The sequence below is a fragment of the Carcharodon carcharias genome, chromosome 4 (genome assembly GCF_017639515.1).
Source record: "Carcharodon carcharias isolate sCarCar2 chromosome 4, sCarCar2.pri, whole genome shotgun sequence".
Classification (NCBI taxonomy): Eukaryota; Metazoa; Chordata; class Chondrichthyes; order Lamniformes; family Lamnidae; genus Carcharodon; species Carcharodon carcharias.
Genome location: NC_054470.1, coordinates 182,098,274 through 182,122,409, shown reverse-complemented (window position 1 = coordinate 182,122,409; position 24,136 = coordinate 182,098,274). Strand labels below are relative to the sequence as shown.

General features: G+C 42.5%; 1 protein-coding gene across 1 annotated transcript; it reads right to left on the bottom strand.

The window, feature by feature from the left end:
- Positions 1-1,962: 1,962 nt before the first annotated feature.
- On the bottom strand, positions 1,963-4,954 carry hand2 (heart and neural crest derivatives expressed 2). Its single transcript, XM_041186216.1, has 2 exons — positions 3,809-4,954; positions 1,963-2,704 (listed from the first exon to the last, which is right to left on the bottom strand). The coding sequence occupies exons 1-2, from the start codon at positions 4,346-4,348 to the stop codon at positions 2,606-2,608; spliced, it is 639 nt and encodes a 212-aa protein (XP_041042150.1). The 5' UTR covers positions 4,349-4,954; the 3' UTR covers positions 1,963-2,605.
- Between the last annotated feature and the right edge of the window lie 19,182 nt (positions 4,955-24,136).

Sequence of the window (24,136 nt, the reverse complement as noted above, 5' to 3'; positions counted from 1 at the left end):
GGGTACTATGGTTTCTTGGGAGAGTAGATGTGGGGGGGGGGGTTATTTTTAACCGTATTGTATAGGGTTTAAGATGGCAGGGACGTAGCTGACCATCGACTGCAATTGCAATCGCGTTGTGTTCGCTGTAATTTACTCCCCCAGAACCGGAGGGGGGGGGGGGGGGGGGAGGTGGGGGGCATTTTAAAATTCCCAGCGTGTGAAATGTGCGTTGATAGCGAGAATCATGCACCGCCGAGTCAACTACCTGGTTACAGAAAGAGACAGCGGGCCGCCGTTAGCTGCAATTAACAACCAACCTTCAAGGATTAGATCACGACAATAGCCCATGGTGGGAGCCTGCTTGCCACGGGTGAAGATCTATTCAGCCGAGGTGGTCGAATATTTCAGGCGGGGTTTATGAAGTAGGCACAGAGAGCGAATAAGTGATGACTTAAAGCCACGCAGAGAGTGGAAAAGTGCATTAAATTTCCCTTTGCAAGTGCGAGACAGACTGCAACCATCGGCCGTATTGGCAACAAATGCACTTTTATGTAAACACAGCAAACATAAAATATGACCCTTTAGGGCACCTCACTTTTCCCCACCCACAACCAGTTTTGTTAACCCCGCAACCTTTGCCTTTGTAACCTATTTGCACCAGGGTGTAAAGCTTCTCTTATCTTTTATGGGCAATTGCAGATATACCTACCCGAACTGGCGTTGAGTGTCATAAAAATAGAGAGGGGGATAGCCATACATCCACGACGGGCAAGTACCGAGACATTCCGCCTCACTACATAGTGACTGAGTACATTGAAACTCACTGAACAGATTTTTAAAAAATCTCTGAAATGGTCAATTGCACGATTCATTTCTCTCTCTCTCTCTTTTAGTAGTGTTAAGACCAGCAATTGTCAACCACGTAACGCTCAAACTGGCTTCTCACAACTGGTGGTATCTAACCTGTTAATTATTGAACACACACAAACACAAACAAGTATAAACGATCCTTTCCCAGAAAGATCATTGCATGCAGAGTCAAAAAAAAATTGCAAGTTTCTTTACTATTCCTGACTATCGCTCTCCCACCGGCTCCATTTCAGCGAGGCCTGTCAGGAGTCAAAGGTGACTGCACGTAACTTGAAGACAATTTTCTCCTTTTAAAAAACAATCAGTGCCATTTTAACAGCAAGAGTGGAGAGAGGGAAAAATCCTTCTCAGGCTTTTGAATGCAGATGGAAGGCTGTGTAACAAAATAAGTGTACTTGACTGAGCAATGTTAAGCATTCCGCATCCCCCGCTCTCCCATAAAAGTTCAAGTAAAAATACTTTCTACATGTCTTTGTAGGGCCCACAGAAAGGTCTCAATCTTTAAATCCAATCTGACTTGGCTGATTTGTCGATACTTTGTCCTCATTCGATCAATTTCAATTATCCAATTTTCTATTCATCCCAGAGCCATAAGCTTTATCGACATTAATTTATTTTGAAATAAAAAATGGACTAAAATCCTACAGGGATTAAGCCCATTAATTAGAAAACAAATTATTACTTTTTTGGAGGTAGCTTAAAAAATGCAACAGGGATCAGTTCACGTTGCTCAGACAAGAACGCTTACTCAGCGCCGGGGAATGTTTGGAAACCTTTACAAATCTGTTGTAATTAATGTGTTGGATGCCTGCCATTCGCGATTTAAAGTAACCCGAAAGAAATTGTAATTCTAGAGAAGTTACAAAAAAAAACTTTAAACCTTGCAGCTCGAAGCCACGCGACCCTCGCTGGCGAAAAGCAAATGTTTGGGCTTAATTTTCTTTACTAACAGGAGGGCAAGCCGTGCTCTCGTCGAGGGCTAATACCACAGCCATTTGCCTCTTCATTTTTCTTTAAATTGTTCATTAGATTGCACTGAACGCAATCTGAATTTAATCTATTCAAGTTAGCAGATCCAGTCGAAATGATGCAAATTTGTATATCTATGTATTTTTGTTAAAAAAGTGTTTTTTTTTATTGACAATAATTACAACGTTTACAGCTCGAATATTAATCTCCACTTGCTGGACGGAAGTGCACAAGTCAAACAATTATTGGGAAGTTATCGAATGAAATACTGCATGACCACAACACAACAACATAATACTATATACTGCACACTAACATGACCAAACTGCACTTTGGCACACCTACGTTTCGTTCCAATATAACGTTAGGGAAAAAAACCTTGAATATTTATATCCAAAAAAAGATGTACAAGGTACTTCCAAAGATACACTTCACATACATAATTCTTTATCAACATTTGTCTTTGTGTGTGTGTGTGTGTGTGTGTGCGTGCTCTAATTTTTAACACTTAAAAAGAAGGAAACAAACATTCACATCTACTATGAAACAATACAACCCCTTACCCACTTGGCTTTTCTTTTCCAAATGTGAAATGCTTTTTTCTTCGAACAATCCTCTCCCTCTCTCTCTGGGTTGGGGTAAATTGCACATAAATAAAGTTGATTCTGAACAATCTAGAGCTTCTGTCGACGTGCGAAAGTTGGTGTGACAGTACTTGGGGGTTGGGGGGAAACAAGTGTGGAAGTCTCTTCCACCCCCATCTTCTAAGTTCAGGTTCAAACTTTCACTGTTTGAGTTCCAAAGCCCAGACGTGCTGCGGCCAGCCAGTCCTTCCTTTTGTTTTCTTGTCGCTACTGCTGACTGTATTCTTCAGAACCTCATTCTGTCAAATCCAGGCAAAGTGAAACGGGAGACGATTATTTATAATGCGACTATCGTACCATTGCAGATTATATATGTATAAACATACATGTATATATATATGTATATATTTTTTATATATATATAAGCGCACCCACCATATTGCAGTGATCCTCTTGCCAACATTACTCACCCGCAAAACACACACTCGCACATTTTTAACATTTAACATTCATGTCTTAGTTTTTGCAACAGGATCTCCGGACTCAGCTCATAACCCTCTCGCAGAAAACCTAGCATGGGATCGGGTGCCTCGGTTGAGCCGTATATCCATTTTTCAGATAATATGTGGTTTTTTTTGAGTAAACACTTCCACATTTAGCCTATGACCTTAGTAATTTTACCACATTTATAATAAGCTTAGCCTAACAAAAAAAAACCCCTCTGGCATGGTGGGTTTACCGTTAGTGAAAAGGGGGTTAGTTAAAGCTTCAAATCTTCTGTCAGTCGAGGGCTTGGGTTAAACTGGGACACGCAGAACTCTGGGCTAACGATAAAAACACAGAGCGTTACTTTTCATGATTTTTTTTCTCCCACTTTTCCATGCGAGGGAGAGATTTGACAAAAAAAAAATACTCCACAAAATACGATTGGAATTCTGGAAATCACTTCGGAATAGGGAGAAGTAGCTTGCTACCAGTTTTTTTTTAAATAAAACGGAAGTTAAAGGATATAACGTCTTGTCTTTCCAGCCTTTCGAGAAATCCTTGAACAAAATCAAACAGGGTCGAAGTACCTGTAATTGTTCCCACTCGGTCTACTTCTTGCCCCCCCCCCCCCAAAAATGTCCTTTACACACAAAAAAACCCCTACAGAATCTACTCACCGCTAACGTTTATTTACAATTAACCCGAGCCCGCCTTTTTGTAATTAACTTAATGAAACTGGCAAAATAATGTCCCTTGAAAACTTCCGTTGGATTTTCAAGAGGGAAAGTTAAACAGGGCAGAAAAAGTTCTTCAAATAAAAGTAACGAGTGGCCTTAATCTGGGAGGAGGAAGCGCCTATCCTTTTTGAAAATACATCCTCTTATTAAGAATCGAAGTGCAATATGAATCGTGCTTACCAGCTCCCGTTTCCTTTTCTCCTCTTTTACATCCACCTTTTTGATTTCCGCTTTGAAGGCCTCCGTCTCCCCATTCTGGTCATCTTTGGCCAAGAGGTCCATGAGGTAGGCAATGTAGCTGGTGGCCAAGCGCAGGGTTTTGATCTTGGACAGTTTGGTGTCGGCCGGCACGTTGGGGATGCACTCGCGGAGCTCCGCAAAGGCGCTGTTGATGCTCTGAGTCCTGCGCCTCTCCTTGCGGTTGGCCGTTCCCCTGCGCTTGGTCGGCCGGCCTCCCACCACCACCGCCGCCGCCGCCGCCGCTGAAACGCCCCCGTACGACGAGTGGTCGAGCCCGGCGCTGCCGTTGGCGTACTCGGGGCTGTAGGACGGCGCCATTGTGTAGTCGGGGGGAGACATCTCGGCGTGGCTGATGAGCCAGCCGTGGAAGTAGGGGCTTTCTTCGTGACAGCGGCTGGCGGCTGCAGCGGCGGCCGCGGCGGCGAAAGGGTAACCATCGTGTACCACTGGGTGATGTGGGAATCCTCCAACTAAACTCATCTTCCGATTATAAGGCGATCTCCCCCAGTCCTTTCTCCTTCTCTCTCCCTCTCCACAATTTATTGAAGAATTAGGAGTAAGCAACGAAAAGGAATGCACAATATTTTTGCAAGTATCTCTTTAGATTTTTCACTTCCCCCCCCCTTTCTGCTTTGTTGTTGCCCAAACAAACAAGCTCTAAAGTGAAGGATATTTTAAGCTTTTAAATATCGCGGTGCTTTACTTACAGTCAACTTCCTCCATTGTGCAGTTTCTCCCTGGATAGTTTCCCCTTGCATTAAATAACTGTCACTTGGGGGGGGGGGGGGAATCTTCTTTGAAAAAAAAGTGTGTTGGGCTCCCGTACCAAGGAGCATCCAGATACACAGCCGCACACACACACAAAACAAGAGAAAAAAAAATCTTCTTCAGATGAATTTGGAAAGGGTTCAGCACCGGTCTCTGTCTGTCTGTCTCTCTGTTTTTTTCTCTCAAACACAAGATATGCAAAACACGCGAGAAAAAAAAACAACAAAATGATCAGTAATCGTGCTCCAATATTTTCTTGATCCAGTCACGCCGAAGCTGAGCAGCAGCAAGATTTTCCAATCTCCATGTAAAGCTACATCTTTAGGCAGCTTGGGTTAATATATGTCGTCAGAGAGGCCGACGGCCAATGGGGCTGCAGTGGAGGAGGGGTCCGCTGTCCCAGCATGAAAACTGCTTTTTGCCTGTTTACCTTTCTAATTGCCCAGGCTCACTTTTGGATTGGCTTGCAATTTCTCTTGCATCATGAAATTAACAATGTGTAAAAAAAAAATCTCGTAAACAGGTATCGTTCGCATACGCCTTGAAAGATTTGTTTCTGGATCGGTCGTTAAAAGATAAACTATATTTCTTTACAAAAAAAAACAGGGCTTGAAGATATCAGTGTACCTAATACATGACGATTCAGACAAAACCTGTAATGAGTGCAAAACATGTTATGGTAAGCTGTGGAGTAAACAGTTTTGACTTTCCATCCCATTCCCTCCTTCCCTCCAAGCCAGATTTCTTCTTAAAAATTTTTAATAAAATGCAACCGGTTGACCACGCGTTCCTGAAGACCTTCATCTTTACTCGTGCCTTAAGAGGTTGGTGCATTGCAAAAAGAGAGGGTTTTTTTTTTTTGCTAATTGATTTAGCACGATTAGGGCCCCGATCAAATCCAACGCTGGGCCAGTGAGTGACCTGGTGGGAGCATAGAAAGGGATCTCTATCGTTACAAAGCGGGAAGCATTTCATCTCGAAAGTTCTTCACCGTCCAGGACAAAACCGTATGTCCTACACTGTGGGAAGTCAACGCTAAATATCATGATAGAAACGCGTTTTTTAAAAAAAGTAATTAAGTAATGTTTTACTGTGGAACTCGTTGACTCCAAATCAGAAACTAACCATCATTATTTTCACAGAACCAGAATTAATCAGAGTTGGGCCAAGAGGCGAATATTGATTGGATGAATAGATTTTGACATTGAAATTGATTAGATTATAAATAGAAAACCCATACAGTGGAATAAGTACCAAACTCCAATAGAGGATAATATCTTTGATTTTTTTTACAGAGTCCCGAACGGTCCAAAACAAGAACAGGCTCATTGACATAGCGAGGGAGAAAGAAGTGGGCAGAAAGATGTTCAATAGATTAGGGAGAGAACTAGTGGTTCCTAGTTTTATAGCCGATTTACTATAATGCAGGTTGGATGTATGAATATACGTGGACACTCCATTCGCTCATCACTGGTGGCAAAAGAAGTCTGAGTTTGTTTCGGTTCCGAGGAGGGAGAAGAAGCTAATTTCGTATTCGTCGTTATTTTCTGTAACCATTCTGGAAATAAAATATAACTGATAGAATACTGAAGCTTGCGGTGAGATTGGTCCTGGCTTTCCAGAATATTGCCATGTCTCTGGGCCTATTTTAATCTTATCCTTTAGCCGATGTCTCATGACTGCTGCGAGGAAACATCAGTGTGTGTTACCGACCCGCACTGAACTATTATATTCATATCTCAATGTCAAAGGATTGTATCGTGCAGCAAAGTTATTATACCCTCTATTATAACCTTTAACTCAATTATCACAAAAACCCTGATTGCTTGCCGTCTCCTTTTATTATCTTGGCTTCTTTTCCTAAACCAGTCCAAACCCACAAAAAAAAAGACCAGTTGAACAAGTTGAGTGTGTCCCTCTCCTGAAGCCCTGTCTTGGAAAATTGCTTTCTTAGTAGCTTTGGAAAAAAAATCCATTCCACCGCTTACTAAAGAGTGAAGTTTGCTTTTCACTGTAGCTTCTGCATTTATCCAAACGTGAGGACTTATTAAGCAGTTTCAACAACCTGTACAAATGTACGACATGTACAAATCTTCTATTATTTTACATTTTGTTTTGCTATATGAAGTAGCAAACATGAAACGAGTGAATGATATAAAATATATTTAAGTGAAGCGAGAATGAACACAAGTGAAAAGGTTACTTTCAGTGTTGCGCAGTGTGGGTGGCAGGGGACTATTGAAATGGAATATTACACTTAAAAAGAAGCAAAACAATTGTATGATTAAATAGGGATTTTTTTTTTAAAAAAAGCAATATCTGCTGATTGCACAAGCCCTGATCTTTGTACAGATTACCTGGTATGTTTGGATGTTGAATAAGCATGGGTAAGTTTAGTTTTCTGTTAAGTACACTGCTTTGAATTAAGTATTTTTGTTGCTTTGTGCACGACTGTGGTGGACTGTGCAGAATGTGACAGAACAATTGTTCTGTGCAGAAAATAGAGCCGAGAACATCGGTCTACAAATCACACAGGGCCATGGGTCTTTGCAGCTACAAAGCAATGGGCCAGGCGTTCCTGCAAATCTCATGTTTAATCAAAAATATACTCTGGACTGAACAAGCTGAGGCAAAACTTTGAAAACTGAACATTTTCTTTCAGTTGCAATGCTGATATTCCAACCATAGCCCAGTTGAAAAATCATTCCGAGTATGCTCGTGTGTAAGAACGAACTGCAAGTGCCCACAGTTCCGGCATGTGTGTTAACATGTCCTTTCAGTGAGCAACATGCGAAGAAAGATGATATTATTTCCCAGCACCTACAATTCACAAGCAACTCTCGGCATTTGTCAGCTAAAGATTTCACCAAAAGAATAATCAAAATTAAACTGGGCTACAAAGAAATGGTGAATTGAGAAAGAAGTCAAAGGGTCGGAACGACTGTGGATACATCCCTACTGGCTGAATGTATTTGCCGGCTGCAGGTTCGATCATGTGAATAGATGCAACGAAAAAGCGCAGGTTTGTTTTAAACCATGACACAATGGATATACGGCGACAGTCACAGTCACTTAATTTCAATTGATCAACTTTTAAAAATTGAAAACATGTGACTGTCAAAAGAAAAAAAAATTTCCCAATTCAGGTTACATTTTCCCAGAATTGGCCACATTGGAATCATTACAAATATGAGAGTAGTACATAGGCGAAATTCTGCGTGTGCCGCCTTTGCTCTATTACCAAGATAACCCCATCCCCAATTCAATATGTGTGTGTATATATATATATATATATATCATAAATATGTGTATTAAATAATACATAAAGCACTCGGCAGTGAGAAAAAATACAGGAGAGAGCTCCAGACGACATTTAAAAAGGAAACACCACATTTGTAGGATACAGTGAGATTTTACATATCACCATTATAAATATTATGTCAGGCACCCTTTCTCGCTAGAGATTACACACACTGTTTTCTATCTAGAATTCGATCTACATATGCCTATCCAATTAAAATGTATCCATCTTGTATATATATATATACACATATATATGTGTATGTCTGCGCACACACATATGTAGGCTATTTAGCACAGTTAAATACATCCTCTCTAATTGTTATTTAGGTAATGCGATAATGGAAAGCTGGACTCATTGGGTCAATGTCGCAAATAAAATAGATTTCAGTGTCATTCAAAATCAAAGTAAAAAAACATCAGGGCGAGATGAAGTGTGTTTTGAGTACAGCTCAGTTGAAAAACTTGGCCGATTGCTTCACATATTTTTTGAACAATACTGAACAGGTTTTGGATATGGAGATGTGTCCATCCCAGGCCCACATTTACAGAAATCTAGGTGTGGAATGCAACCCCGGAGAGATCTATGCGCCAAAATCTGACTCTAATGGATGAGTTTCGCGCGGGGGGAGAGAGAAACGCGGGCCTACTTCTGTGCTCTGACTTTATTTCGTACCCCATCTTACTGGCGAAACGTATTTCTCGTAAAGGTGATGCTTGATAGCACGAGTTTGCCTTGCATCTGTGAAGCAAGCGTACAAAGGAACGGCTGGAGCACGAGCACTGACTTAATACGAGCAAAGATGAGACGCGATGATCTGTCTCTCTTAACCCACCAACACGCACAATAAAATTAACGGTCCCTTTAAGAGATAACAGGTATGTGCCAGTCTATGAATTATTGAGATGCGCTGCCGCCTCTTCTCGTGGGGTGGCGCAGTTCAATGCCAGGAGATTTCCAGCAAAATGCAAACGGGGCGATTTTAATTGCAGGCTGCCCTACCGTCAAATTGCAACCCCCCTCCCTCCCCCTCCTCTTTGTCCCTAACAACTCGACAGTATTTCAAAGTTAAACTCTGCTTAATAACGTGTGTGGAAAATTGGTTAATTTATACTTGAGGCTGTTTTATCTTCATTGCTGGATAAGCTACCTTCCTCTTTTGGTGCAAGGTAGCTCAGCTGCTGACGTGAGTTGTTTGCAGTTACATCCCTGAGAAATAAACGGGAGTTTTATTTTGCTGAGATAACCGTCCGACCGTGGATACAGAAAGCGAGCGTAGCTGTGCAGCGAGAAGTGTAAATCTTGTACAAGCACTGGCTGCCGCTGATGCTTCGCTTTTTATGCATGTTCTGAACACAATGTGCCTGCTTCTTCAGTTAGGAAGGAACTGTAGGTTGCCGACTTGTTCAAAATTCATATTCATAATCCTCGGGTCTTGCTTTTGGAACAGCTTCTAGGATTTGTGTTATCCCGTGTAACGCCGTCTGTTGAAATGCATTACAGACGCCTCGGTTTTTCTCGCTTAAAAAGCACCGTTAACATTATAAATGCATGTGCATAAGGCGGAGAGAATTGCAAATCTTAGTATATTTGTATCTTCAAATATTTTGCTTGGCAGATGGGTGCTATTCAGTGAAGCTATATTTACGTAGTTTGGTTGACTTGTAGCCAATCTGACTTTGACGGCGTATGTGTTGCTTTACAGACGATTCGACACAACTGAACAAGGAGCCTGCTGAATATGTGAATGCGAATCAAACTTGAATGGATACATAAAAAAATGTTAATGCTATACTTCTATAATTTCTCTGTGCCAAGATGGAAATCCTTGCGCTTTCTAGAGGACTGCATGAACCAAAGCCAACTCATACATACACGCACACACACACACATGGCCGGGGTAACCGCATCTCTGTCTAAATCGTGGTTCGTAACAAGTAAATTGGTAAATACACAAACACACATCCGAACCAAAACCAACGTCTTTAACAAAATATGCAAGGACGACACAAGACGAAGTGCCAGCTAGCATCCAAATCATACCACCTCTCCTAGACCATTGGATAGGTAGTTACAGCCGGCAAACAAAAACCAATGCATTGTTAGCTTTTAAAAATTATATATACATTGGCCATTCGTTTAATCGAACTCAGGTTTCTTTGCACCCGCACATCATTCCTCAACCCCGCAAAAAGATCGTCGGTGAAATAATTTTAACTGACGAATTTGCTTTGCAAGTGAGAAATAGGTTGTTGGAAAAGATCACCAAGGCACCTTTACACCGATACATTGCTGCAAGGCTTGCATGCAATAACATGTAATCTACCTTATACCTTCACTGTTGCTCATCGAATGCTTGAAGTTTTCCTGTTTAAATTTGCAATGACTGGCTTCAAGAAATAGGAAGTTTGCAACTAAAAAGTCATTTTAAGCTGTGAACAAACTATATAGATCGCTGGCCCTGATTTTGCAAACTCAGTTTTCACTTTCATGCAGGACTGTAGGCTATGTACCATTTTGCTTTTACAGTATTAAGCGTTCTTCCTTGTTAACCCCTCCCCACCCCCTCCCGCCATTGTAGTTACCATGAATGAGGTCTCCCCACACCCTCCCCACCCCACAGCCCCCCCGCCCTCCCCCCTCCCTTGGCAGTCTCCGGACAGGCTGAGGCTCCAGGTAATTACATGTAATCAGCTCCAAGGGTCAGTTGGACATTCTCTTATTACATACTCTTCTAGCTTTCTCTGATGTGCTTTCAAACTTTATTTTGCACAAATAAATAGAGAAAGGCAAGATATGGCTAGCGAGTTGGGGGAAAAAAAAGTGAATATTTGCTATTTTTAACATCAAGTCCAAATACCGATCTCTAAACGAAACGCAGAAAAAGAACCCCGTGCTTTATTATTCAACTCAAATACAAAAACAACCATCTTAACGCTTAAATGTGACAGAGAAACACAATCCTTAGATAATTTAGAAGCTTGATTAAAAAGCGTTGCACTGAAACCTGCCAAGCAAAGAATAAATCACCGAAAGAAGAAACGAAGGCTTTTTTTTGCTTAACAACAACTTAACTTTATCTATGTTTGTATTTATTAATTTGCATTGTGCAACACCGTATTGTTTATGTGCACGATGCCGTACATAGGAAGGGGAGCCAAATATCCAATTAAAACCGATATTACACCTTCGCTGATTTGCAATTTCACCCAACCCTTTGATACCGTAGATTTCCTTTTATAACTGTTGTGTGTGTTACCATGCTGTGAAATTGACAGTAAGTCATTATACAGACTAGCCTAACGCGATGCCCACCCGCCCCCCACCACACCCTCTCCCCGCCACTTCCACTTGATCAAGCTTCTTATTTTGCCTCGGCAGAATTTCTTGTATAGGTTAAAGTTAAAAAAAACCTATTAACATAACAGTGGCATGCGAGGACAAAATTGCACGTTAACAATTAAGCCTTCAAGTTTGGAGACTGGAGGGGGTTAGTGCTGGGAGCGGTCTAAACAAATTTCCGGAAAAGACCATTGGAAGCTAATTTACATTTTTATAAATTTATATATTTGTAATTTATGTATCTATATATTTCTTTAATGCTTTCTATATATAAGCATTGAAAATGTTTTCAACGATGTTATCAAAGCTGCAATGATATATATATAGATATGAACAATAAAGTGCTTACAAGTGCAATAATATCTAAATATTGTTTAAATAAGCATAAAATGACTGCAACTCTTTTTAAAAAAATCACAAGTACCACGATATATGTACATATTAAGTCCCAAAAGCTATTTCCTGTTGCACTTTTGATAGGAAAACATGTTGAATTATAGGCCTAACGCATTCACATTAACAACGAGATTGAAATTAAACATCGCTGGGTTCAAAGTGGGGGGAGAGCCGCCACAATGTGAAGGCGGCCGAGGGACGGTTCATGTGGAAATGTATTGCTTCAGCCGATGAAAGTCATCAGGAATTGCAGACGCTAAATGGAAATGATTAATTTGTAACTTCTGTTTCCATGCTTTAAACGATCAGCGCCCTTGTGCATATCAAAAAGCTTTTTGGCAAATGTGTTATGCTGCCTTTAATTTTGGTAGATACACAGAAAATAAAGTTGAAAGCCAAACAGAAACAACTCATATCGTTAATGTTCCGGAAAAAGCAGCAAGACCAAAATATTTGCGTGGAATCAGAAATACTAATTCGTGAAATGAGCGTTAAAAAAAAGAGTTTGCTATCTTAAAGTACCTCCAATTTAACGTCAGTAGAAAGTTATGCTATAGAATGGAATTTTAATGACTATTACCATATACTCATTGGGCGGACAGGCACTTTATACATAAACTAAAAGAGCGCAGTATTGCAAACTCGTCAGAATAAGCCTGCTCCTGCTGCTTATCATTTACTGGGATTAAAGTGTTTTGACAGGTCATTGTAAAAAAATTGAAGCCGGGTTACCGCGAGAGAGCTGTATTCATTCCCACGGTAATCCGGGATGTGGGTCAGTGTCGATCCCTTTACCTCTCATAGTTGGCCCGGTTTTAATGAGACCCATCCTCATCCAGTCTTTAAACTATTACTGTACCCCGGCGCCTCCTCGCCACCTCGTTTCGTGCCCCCAGTAGGAATTAAGCACTAGATATCATCCCTTAAACCGACCTGTACATAATTTACAGCCAGTGAAACCATTTAGCCGATTTCAAGCAATCGTGATGGGTTTCTTACTTTTGTAGAACCGGGTCCACATTATTTATTTTGTTGTTCTACATCTTTGCAATCAGTTTACATTCTGCATTACCCAGGAACAACATTCATTTGCAATTCGATGATGGAGTTGAATGAATAATTAATTCCAATTGATTTTAATTAATAAACTCTAAAATGCCAAGCAGCAGAAGCCTATAAGTTTGCAATTTACCTATTAATTTTATCGTTCAGTATAGGAAACAGTGAATCGAAAGCTTCTGGTCGGAGTGATATAGTATCAGTGTTAATTGTAGTTATTATTACTTATTAATTTCGGTACAGTCAATCGGTCAGTCGCTTCGCGTTACACTCACTTCTGTGGTACACGCCAAAGATGCTATCATCGTGCAAAATATGGACTTGGTGCAAAACGAAATGCTAGAATTTCTTTTAAAAGGGGGGAGGTGGGGGGACAGTCAGTAAGTCAGGCATATTCTGTAGAGAAAGGAGCCGAGTTAACGTTAGGATATATTGGTGGATGTTTCAACTGACTTTCAAACATCCTATTTTAATACTGGTGCAAGTTGATGTCTGATGCGCAGCCACTTTCTCCTGAGCAGCCGCAATCTTTGACATAAAATGAAGCATGAATTGTTAGTTAATTTAAATAGTAATTCTGCACTGTCGCTATAGTGTCGGATTGTTCCGCCAGGGAGATTTTATTTGTATATTGTTGAAAAGAGGGACATGTTGCCAAAGATTTTCATCTTGCACTCACATTATTTCAAGCTCAATGCTGCCTAGCAACTCATTTACGAATTTTCCTACAATTTGTTTTATTCACTCGCGGGATGTGGGCGTCGCTGGCTGGGCCAGCATTTATTGCCCATCCCGAATTGCCCTTGAGAAGGTGGTGGTGAGCTGCCTTCTTGAACCGCTGCAATACCTACACCACGTGGACCACATCCCGCAAATGAATAAATAAAACTTGTAGGAAAATTTGCAAAATTTCATCATCCATGGGTTCTACTGAGTACCAGCTCCTGACACCTTATCTAGAATATTTTGCAATGGCAAATTTCCTTGACATGCTTTATGTAAGGGTCAGTTATAGTCCTGGAGGACATTCTGGCGAAAATTTCAACAGGTTGCATAGTTTCCACCTGTACCCTGATAAGGAAGGGTATTATTGCCCAATCCAACATGACAATAATGTAATACAGGGGTGACCACCCTGTAACACTTGGACTGGAGCAGTCCCATAGCTCCTGAAGCCCTGCCCTGTAATTCCAGGTAACTTGACCCTATATTTGTTTTTGACAGGTTGGTCCTTGTTGAATTTCTTGGCCTTGGATATTTGAGAAATAAACAGTTTCCTATCCTTATGCTCATTGATGAATGAAACTCAATGGCAACACCAAAGACTGTTTTGATACCCAGCACTTGAGATAGACACTCATTAATTACATACAGTACATAAGCACGATGTCATCTCACCCTCTCTACATATCCCTCAACTCCTTTTGCCCTCATGTACTTACCTAGCTTCCCCTAAAAGGCATCTATGTCAATTGCCTCAACTCTTAAGGGTAGAACATGGAGAACAGCCCCAGCTTCTCCAACCTAACCCTGTAGCTAAGCTCCCTCATCATTCTGCAAAATCTCCTCTGCACCCTCTCAAGGACCTTCACGTCCTTTGAAACGATGGGCGAACAGAACAAGGACACAGTACTCTCGATACGACCTAGCTAGAGGTTTATAAAGATTCAGAATCATTTCTCTGCTTTTGTTCCCAATACTCTATTTTTGAAGCCAACATCCCATATGCATTACTAACTACTCTCTCAATATACCCTGCCACATTCAAAGATCAATCGCATGAACTTCCAAGTCTTTCTGTTCCTGCACATTCTTTAGAACTGTGCCATTAACTATATATTGCCTCTGCCCATTTTTTCTGCCAAAGCGCGTCACCTCATACTGCTCTGTATTAAATTCCATCTGCTACTTGTCTGCCCATTCTGCTAGCCTATCTGGCTTGTTGCGATCAATTGGCATCATCCTCGCTGTCTGTCATGCCTCCAAGTTTGGTATCACCAGCAAGTTTTGAAATTTTACTTTGTATTTCAATCTCCAAGCCATTTACGTATATCAATGGTGCACTGACCCTTGGGGAAATCTACTGTCTCCCATCCTCCAATCTGAAAATCAACCATTGACCACAACTCACTGTTTCCTGTCCTGAAGCCAGTTTTTTAAAAATCCAAGCTGACATTGATCATCTCATTGCAAGAGCCTTAATTTTGTTAACCATCCTTTTATGTGGTACTCTGTCAAATGCTTTCTTAAATTCATATGGACACCATCCACTGCATTCCTTTCCTCAACATTCTCTGTCACTTCATCAAAAAATTCAATGTCATTCATCTGCTTACATTATTAACTAAGGTTATTTATATTATTAACACTAGAGACTCCACTAAATTAATGATTAGAGGACTGTCATATAATTGCATTCAGTGTTTGGCTGTTGATATCTTGAACTGTAATTTCTAGACTATTGGAATCAGAAAGGAGCCACATGATTTAGTAAGTGTAATCAGTAGCACAGATGAAATTTTTAAAACAAAAACAAAAATACCTGGAAAAACTCAGCAGGTCTGACAGCATCTGCGGAGAAGAATACAGTTGGCATTTCGAGTCCGTATGATTCTTCATCAGAACTAAGGAAATAGAGAAATGAGGTGAAATATAAGCTGGTGGGGGGATGGGGGGGGGGGGCAGTTGGGACACGTAGAGCTCGATAGGGGGCCAGTGATAGGTGGAGGCAAAGAAGAGATTGCCAAAGATGTCATAGACAAAAGGACAAAGGGGTGTTGACGGTGGTGATATTATCTAAGGAATGTCCTATCCCTCCCAGAACCATGATAGGGTCCCCCTTGTCCTCACTTATCACCCCACCAGCCTCCGCGTTCAAAGGATCATCCTCTGCCATTTCTGCCAACTCCAGCATGATGCCACCACCAAACACATCTTCCCTTCACCCCCTGATGGCTTTCCGCAGGGACCATTCTCTCCGGGACACCCTGGTCCACTCCTCCATCACTCCCTACACCTCAATCCCCTCCCATGGCACCTTCCCATGCAGCCGCAGAAGGTGTCCCTTTACTTCCCCCCTCCTCACCATCCAAAGGCCCAAACACTTGTTTCAAGTGAAGCAGCACTTCCCTCAATTTAGTCTACTGCATTCACTGCTCCCAATGTGGTCTCCTCTATATTGGAGAGACCAAACGCAGACTGGGTGACTGCTTTGCAAAACACCTTCAGTCTGTCCGCAAGCATGTCCCAGACCTCCCTATCACTTGCCATTTCAACACACCACCCTGCTCTCATGCCCACATGTCTATCCTTGGCCTGCTACAATGTTCCAGTGAAGCTCAACGCCAACTGGAGGAGCAGCACCTCATCTTCCAACTAGTCACTTTACAGCCTTCTGGATTTAATATTGAGTTCAACAATTTCAAATCATGAACTCTCTTCTCCATCCCCACCCCCTTTCCAATCCCCACTTTTCCAATAATTTATAATATAAAAAAAAATATTTTTCTTTTCCAACCTATTTTTAAATTTATTTCGATCTATTGTTTTGTCTCCATCTTTTAGCCCATTTCAATCCCTTTCCCCCTACCCGATCCCCACTAGGCCCATCTGCCACTAGCTTGTCCTGCTTGCTACCCTTAATGTCCCCATTAGCACATTCCTTAGATAATGTCACCACCATCAACACCCCTTTGTCCTTTTGTCTATGACAGCTTTGGCAATCTCTTCTTTGCCTCCACCTATCACTGGCCCCCTATTCAGCTCTACCTGTCCCATCCCCCTCTAACAGCTTATATTTCACCTCATTTCTCTATTTCCTTAGTTCTGATGAAGAGTCATACGGACTCGAAACTGTATTCTTCTCCGCAGATACTGTCAGACCTGCTGAGTTTTTCTAGGTATTTTTGTTTTTGTTTCGGATTTCCAGCATCCGCAGTATTTTGCTTTAATTGAAATTTTTAAAAAAATGATCTTGCAGCAATGTAATACCCTTGCTGCCTTGCTAATGGTGAATGGCTTCTATTTACAATATAATTTGGGCAAGCAGATACACGTGTCACATGTGGTTCAGTGAGTAGCAAGTTTAACCCTGCCCCACAAGGTTGCCTGTTCGAGCCACACTCCAGAACTTTGAGTATATAATCCCAGCTGACACTCCCAATGCAGCATTGAATGTTCTACTGATAGAGGTGCAATCAATCATTCCACTGAAGCATTAAACCAATGCCTATCACGTGGCATTATTTTGAAAAAGAGAGGCTGAGTCCTGGCCAATAATTATCCCTCAGCAACATCACTAGGAATAGATGACCTGGTCACTTTTCACTTCCTGTTTGTGGGATCTAGCTGTGCAAAAAAATGGCTGCTGCTTTTCCAACAGTGACTGCATTTCAAAAAGCACTTCCTTGGCCGAAAAGTGCTTTGGGATTTTCTGAGGTCATGAAAGGTGCATAATTTCAAGTTCCTTTCTTTCTTGCAGTTGCTTATTCCCATCAGAATGGACTGATCAATAAAACAAAATGATGCAGATGCTTGAAATCTGAAATAAAAATAGAAAATGCTGGAAAGAATAACAGTAACTTACATTTAGTGTCTTTAACATCATGAAATATCCCAAGGCACCTCACAGGAGCATTTTAAAACAAAGTTGTGATACCGAGCCACAAAGGAAATATTAGGTTAGATGACCAAAAGCTTAGTCAAAGTGATAGGTTTTAAGAAGTTAAAAACAAAAGCGCTGGAGGTACTCGGCAGGTATGGCAACATCTGTGGAGAGGGAAGGAGACTTAATGTTTCCAGTCCAATACAACTTCTTTGAATCTGATTCCAAAGTAGAGGGTACTAAATGAGGGTCATATTGGACTCAAAAATGCTAACTTTAAAAAAATGTATTGCTGGTGTGTGGGCGCTGCTGGCTAGGCTGGCATTTATTGCCCATTCCTATTTGTCCTTCAGATGGTGGTGCTGAGCTGCCTTCTTGAGCCACTACAGTCCATGTGGCATAGGTTCCAGGATTTTTACCTAATGACAGTGCAGGAACAGCAATATCTTTCCAAGTTAGGGTGGAGTGGCTTGGAGGGGAACTTTCAGCCGGTTGTGTTCCCATGTGTCTGCTGTTTTTTGTCCTTCTAGATGGTAGTGGTCATGGGTTTGGAAGGTGCTGTCGAAGGAGCCTTGGTGAGTTCCTGCAGTGCATCTTGTAAATGGTACACACTGTGCAGCATCAAACTCCTGGCTTGTGTTCTGGAGATGGTGGGGAGGCTTTGGGGAGTGAGGAGGTGAGTTACTTATTGCACGATTCCTAGCCTCTGACTTGCTCTTGTAGCCACAGTGTTTATATGGCTAGTGCAGTTCAGTTTCTGGTCAATGGTAACCCCCAGCATGTTGATAATGGGGGATTCAGCGATGGTAATGCCATGAATGTCAAGTGGCGATATTTAGATTCTCTCTTGCCTGGCTCTTGTGTGCCGCAAATATTACTTGCCACTTGACAGCCCAAGCCTAGATATTGTCCAGGTCTTGCTGCATTTGGATATGGACTGCTTCTGTATCTTTGGAGTCATGAATGGTGCTGAACATTGCGCAATCATCAACGAACATCTTCACTTCTGATAAAAGCAAAAAACTGTGGATGCTGGAAATCCAAAACAAAAATAAAAATACCTGGAAAAACTCAGCAGGTCTGGCAGCATCTGCGGAGAGGAACACAGTTAACGTTTCGAGTCTGTATGACTCTTCAGTGGCCCTCTATCCAGCTCTACTTGTCCCCACCCCCCCGCCCCCCCCGAAACCAGCTGAAATTTCACCTCTTTTCTGTTTTTACTTAGTTCTGTTGAAGAGTCATATGGACTCGAAACGTTAACTGTGTTCCTCTCCACAGATGCTGCCAGACCTGCTGAGTTTTTCCAGGTATTTTTATCTTCACTTCTGACCTTATGATGGAAGGGAGGTCATTGATGAAGCAGCTGAAGATGGTTGAGCCAAGAACATGACCCTGAGGAACTCCCTCAGTAATGCTCTGGAACTGGCGTCATTGACCACAACCATCTTCCTTTGTGCTAGGTATGACTTCAACCAGCAGAGAGTTTCCCCCATGATTTCCATTGACTCCAGTTTTGCTAGGGTTCCTTGATACCATACTAGGTCAAATGCTGCCTTGATGTTAAGGGCAGTCACTCTCACCTCACTTCTGGAGTTCACTTCTTTTGTCCATGTTTGAACCAAAGCTGTAATGATGACCTCATTACTTGACCAGAGCTGAGTGATCCTGGCGGAACCCAAACTGAACATCAGTGAGCAGGTTATTACTAAGCAATTACCACTTGATAGCACTGTTGATGACCCCTTCCATCATTTTACTAATGATTGAGAGTACACTGATGGGACGGTGATTGGCTGGGTTGGATTTGTGTGCTTTTTTGTGTGGACAATTTTCCACATAGCCTGGTAGATGCCAGTATTATAGCTGTACTGGAACAGCTTGGCTATGGGTGCAGCAAGTTCTGGAGTGCAAGCCTTCAATATTATTGCTGGAATATTGTCAGGGCCCATAGCCGTTGCAGTATTCAGTACTTTCAACCGTTTCCTGATATCAAATTGGCTGAAGACTGGCATCTATGATGCTGGAGACTTCTGGAAGATGCCGAGCTGGATCATCCACTCGGCACTTCTGGCTGAAGATTGTTGCAAATGCTTCAGCCTTATCTTTTGCACTGATGTGCTGGGCTCCCCCATCATTGCGGATGGGGATATTTGTGGAGTGTCCCCCTCCAGTAAATTGTTTAAATGTGCACCACCATTCACGACTGGTTGTGGCAGGACAGCAGAGCTTAGATCTGATCTGTTGGTTGTGAGATTGCTTAGCGTTGTCTATCACTTGTTGCTTAAGCTGTTTGGCACGCAGTCCTGCACTCTTCTTTGAACTAGGGTTGGCCCCCTGGCTTGGTAGCAATGGTAGAGTATGGGAGTTGGTGGTGTAGTGGTAATGTCACTGGACTAGTCATTCAGGGACCCAGGCTGATGCTCTGGGGACAATGGCTCAAATCTCACCACAGCAGCTGGTGAAATTTAAATTCAATGAATAAATCTGGAATTGAAGGCTAGTCTCAGTAATGGTGTCCATGAAATTATCATCCATTGTTGTAAAAACCCACCTGGTTCACTTGTGCCCCTTTGGGGAGGAAATCTGCTGTCCTTACTTGGTCTGGCCTATGTGTGACTCCAGATTCACAACAATATGGTTGACTCTTAACTGGCTTCTGATATTGTCAAGCAAGCCACTCAGTTCAAAGGCAGTTAGGTTTGGGTAACAAATGCTGGCCTTGCCAGTGATGCCCTCATCCTGTGAAAGAATAAAAAACAGGTGCTGGGCCATGAGGCTGCAGAGTACAATTCTGTTACTGCTGATGGCCCATGGCCCTCGAGTTGCTAGAGTGCTATGTCTGTTTGAAATCTATCCCATTTAGCACAGTGGTAGTGCTACACAACTCTCAATGTGAAGACAGGACTTCACCTCCACCAAGACTGTGCAGTGGTCACTCCTACTTATACTGTCATGGACAGATGAATCTGCAGCAGGCAGGTTGGTGAGGATGAGGTGTTTTTCACTCAACCTGCTGCAGACTCACTCTAGCAGCTATGACTTGGCCAGCTTGGTCAATAGTAGTGCTACCGAGCCTCTCTTGGTGATGGGCACTGAAGTCCTCCAACCAGAGGACATTTTGTGCCCTGCTACCCTCAGTGCTTCCTCCAAGTGCTGTTCAACCTGGAGGAGCATTGATTCATCAGCTGATGTGGGTGGGGAGTGGGAGTGTGGTGAAGAGATATGTGGTAATGAGCAGGAGGTTTCTTTGACCATGTTTGACCTGATGCCATGAGACTTTGTGGGGTCCAGAGTCAATGTTGTGGACTCCCAGGGCAACTCCCTTATGACTGTATACCACTGTGCCGCCATCTCTGCTGGTTCTGTGTAAGACACCCCTCTCTCTGGTCTAAAAGGTCTTGTCTCTACTCTTGATATCAATGGCACACAACAACCTGGGCTGGTCGTGAAACACCTTTTTAAAATCTCTAAGTAATAGCACGTACTCACAATGACACTGGCTACTTAGGAATTGTGGGAGCTAGGGTCTGTCTCAGGTGATCAGTCCTTCAACAGATCTCCCAAAGTGACTTTTTTTTTGCAAAAATATACTTTATTCATAAAATATCTAAAAGAACATTCCAAAACATTTCAAACGCATCATCACAAAAGTGCAATCATAATCAAGGTTTCCAGATCGATCATGTCACACCCTGAGGTGCTTCAACACAATCAAGGAGCATTACAGACATTTCATAATGGTCATAACAGACAGTCAGACAGTGCAATGGTATTTAAGTTGTCTACATAGATCATGTTGCACTCTGAGATGCTTCAGTACAATTGTGATACATATAATATTTACTGCATACATTCAATTTGAGTCATACAGCCCAAGGGGTCTACACAATTCCCAGATCCTCGGTGCACTATGGCTGAAAGGTCTTAGACAGTGACCTTTCCTCATTGCGCCCTTGTGGCGACTGCCTCAAGCTTTAGTGTGTCCCTCAGCATGTAGTCCTGGACCTTGGAATGTGCCAGTCTGCAATACTCGGGGACAACTCTTCGCACTGGCAGACCAACAAGTTTTGGGCAGACCAAACAGCGTCTTTCACTGAGTTGATGATCGTCTCACTGTCTGTCCCTGGGAACAATGCGTAGAGCACAGTGTCCTGTGTCATAGAGCTGCTTGGGACGAACCTTGACAAAAATCACTGCATCTCTCTCCAGACCTTCTTTGCAAAGGTACAATCCACAGGGAGGTGGACAACGGTCTCTTCCCCACCTCAGCCACCTCGAGGGCAACGTGCGGAGGGGGTGAGACTCCTGGGATGTAGGAAGGGTATGGTGGGGAGGGCCTTTCTCACCACCAACCACGGAATGGCTGACCAGGCCACTGTCCCGACTGTAGTAACAAAGTCCTTGAGGGCTGTGTCTTTATTCACCTTCCTGACCCTGGCCCTCGGCACATAAGGCAGTACCTTAAATCGGACCGTTCGATTGAATTATTAGCCCCAGCCTTGTCACCCAGGACCACCTCTATGTGGTCATATCCTGCCCTCAGGAGGTGGGGTGTCTCCAGGCGCATGCCAACAATGGGTGTGATCAGTGTCATGGGGCAGGAAGAAGGCCATTCACACATTCCCGAGTGGCCATTGTCTCGTTCAGTTTTTGTAGATGAAGTGTCTGTGGCAAACCACCACCTCAGGGGCCTGCGTGGTGTGTGTCTGTTTAGTTGAAACTGTCTTTTAAATATAAAGTTCAATATGAGCCTCTGTGATGTCTTCAGTCAAGAACTCTTCTCTGTAACTCCATCTTCTTGCTACCGTGAGACAAACTCTGTCCACAGGACTGCACCACAACCAGCTTACATTCATTCATATGAAAGAAGTAAAAGCACGGGTTACATGATTAAAAGCAATTAATACAGTACAATTTAAATGACACATTGGTCTATAGCATGGCTGTCGGTGGGAAAGAACATGACCAGGGAGGCAGTGGTGATGTCTGGGACATTACTATAAGGTATGATTCCGTGAGTATGGTTGGGCTGTAACTTGACAGCACACCTAATTTTGGCCCTGGATGTTAGTGAGGAGGACTTTGCCAGGTCAACAGGGCTGGGTTTCTGTTGTTATTTCCAGCACCTAAGTTGAGGCTGAGTGGTCCATCCAGTTTCATTCTTTACAGACTTCTATAGGTGGAGACAACTGAGTGGCTTGCTTGGTTGGCCATTTCAGAGTCAACCATCTGTAGGTCAGATCAGATATGGACAGCAGATTTCCTTCCCTAAAGGACATTAGTGATCCTGGTGGGTTTTTACACCAATGGTTTCATTATTAAACTTTTAATTGAATTCATGTTCCACCATCTGCCATGGTGGGATTCAAACTCAGGTTCCCAGAGCATGACCTTGGGTCTCTAGATTACTGGGCCAGCAACAATACCACTATGCCACTACCTCTCCACAGATGCTACCACACCTGCTGAGCGTTTCCAGTATTTTTGGTTTTTGCTTCAGAACTCCAGCATCCTCAGTATTTTGCTTTTATTTTAGGTTTTAATAAGTGTCTTAAAGGAGGGCAGTGAGGTAGAGAGGTGGTGAGGTATATGGGGGGAATTCCAGAGTTTATAGCCTAGACAACTGAAGACATGGATACCCATGATGGAGCAACTAGAATTGGGGATGGACAAGAAACCAGAAGAAGAGGACTGCAGATATCTTTGAGGGTTGTGGGATTGGAGGAGATAACAAAGATAGGGAGGGGCAAGGCTATGGAAGAATTTGAAAACAAGGCTGAGAATCTTAAAATCATGATGTTTCTTGACCGGAAGCCAATGTATGTCAGCAAGTACAGGGGTGATAGGTGAATAGGACTTGCTGTTAGTTAAGATATGGGCAGCAGAATTTTGGTGACCTCAAGTTTATGGAATGTAGAATGTGGAAGACCAGGCAGGCAGTGTGAGAATAATCAAGTCTAGAGGTAACAAAGGCATGGAGGAGGGTTTTAGCAGCAGATGAGCTGAGACAGGGGTGAAATCAGGTTGGGATTATGGATGTGGAAATACGCAGTCTTAGAGATGGCATGAAAATGAGACCAGAAGCCCATCTCAGGATCAAATGTGACACCAAGGTTGCAAACAGAATGTCTTAATCTTAGACCACTGCCAGGGAGAGAGATGAAGTCAGTTGCTAGGGAACAGAGCTTGGAATGGAGATTGAAACAATGGAGGAAATTTCTGCCATGGTGGGATTTGAACCCAGGTCACCAGAGCATTACTCTGGGTTTATGGTTTATTATTCCAGTGGCAATACCCTTGAGTCACGGCCTCCCCTAGAGGTAACAAAGGCAGGATAATTCAGCAACAGTGGAGAAGGTAAGACGCAGTGGTTATTTAGAGCTGGGTGTCGTCAGTATACATGTAATGCATAAAATACTCAACAGGTCAGGCAGTATCTGTGAAGAGAGAAACAGAATTAACATTTCTCGAGAACATAAGAGATAGGCCATTCAGCCCTTTGAGCATGCTCTGTAATTCATAAAATCATTGTTAATCTGATCATGGATTCAACTCCACTTGCTTGCTTGATCCCCATAACTCTTGACTCCCTTGTAGATCAAAAATCTAACCTAGCTTTGAATATATTCAATGACCAGTATATCCACTGCTCTCTGGGTAGAGAATTCCAAAGATTAAAGACTGTCTGACAGCAGAAGTTCCTCCTCATCTTCATCTCAAATGGGAGGTCCCTTATTATGAAACTATGCTTCCTAGTTTTAGATTCTCCCATGAGGGGAAACATCCTCTCAGCATCTAC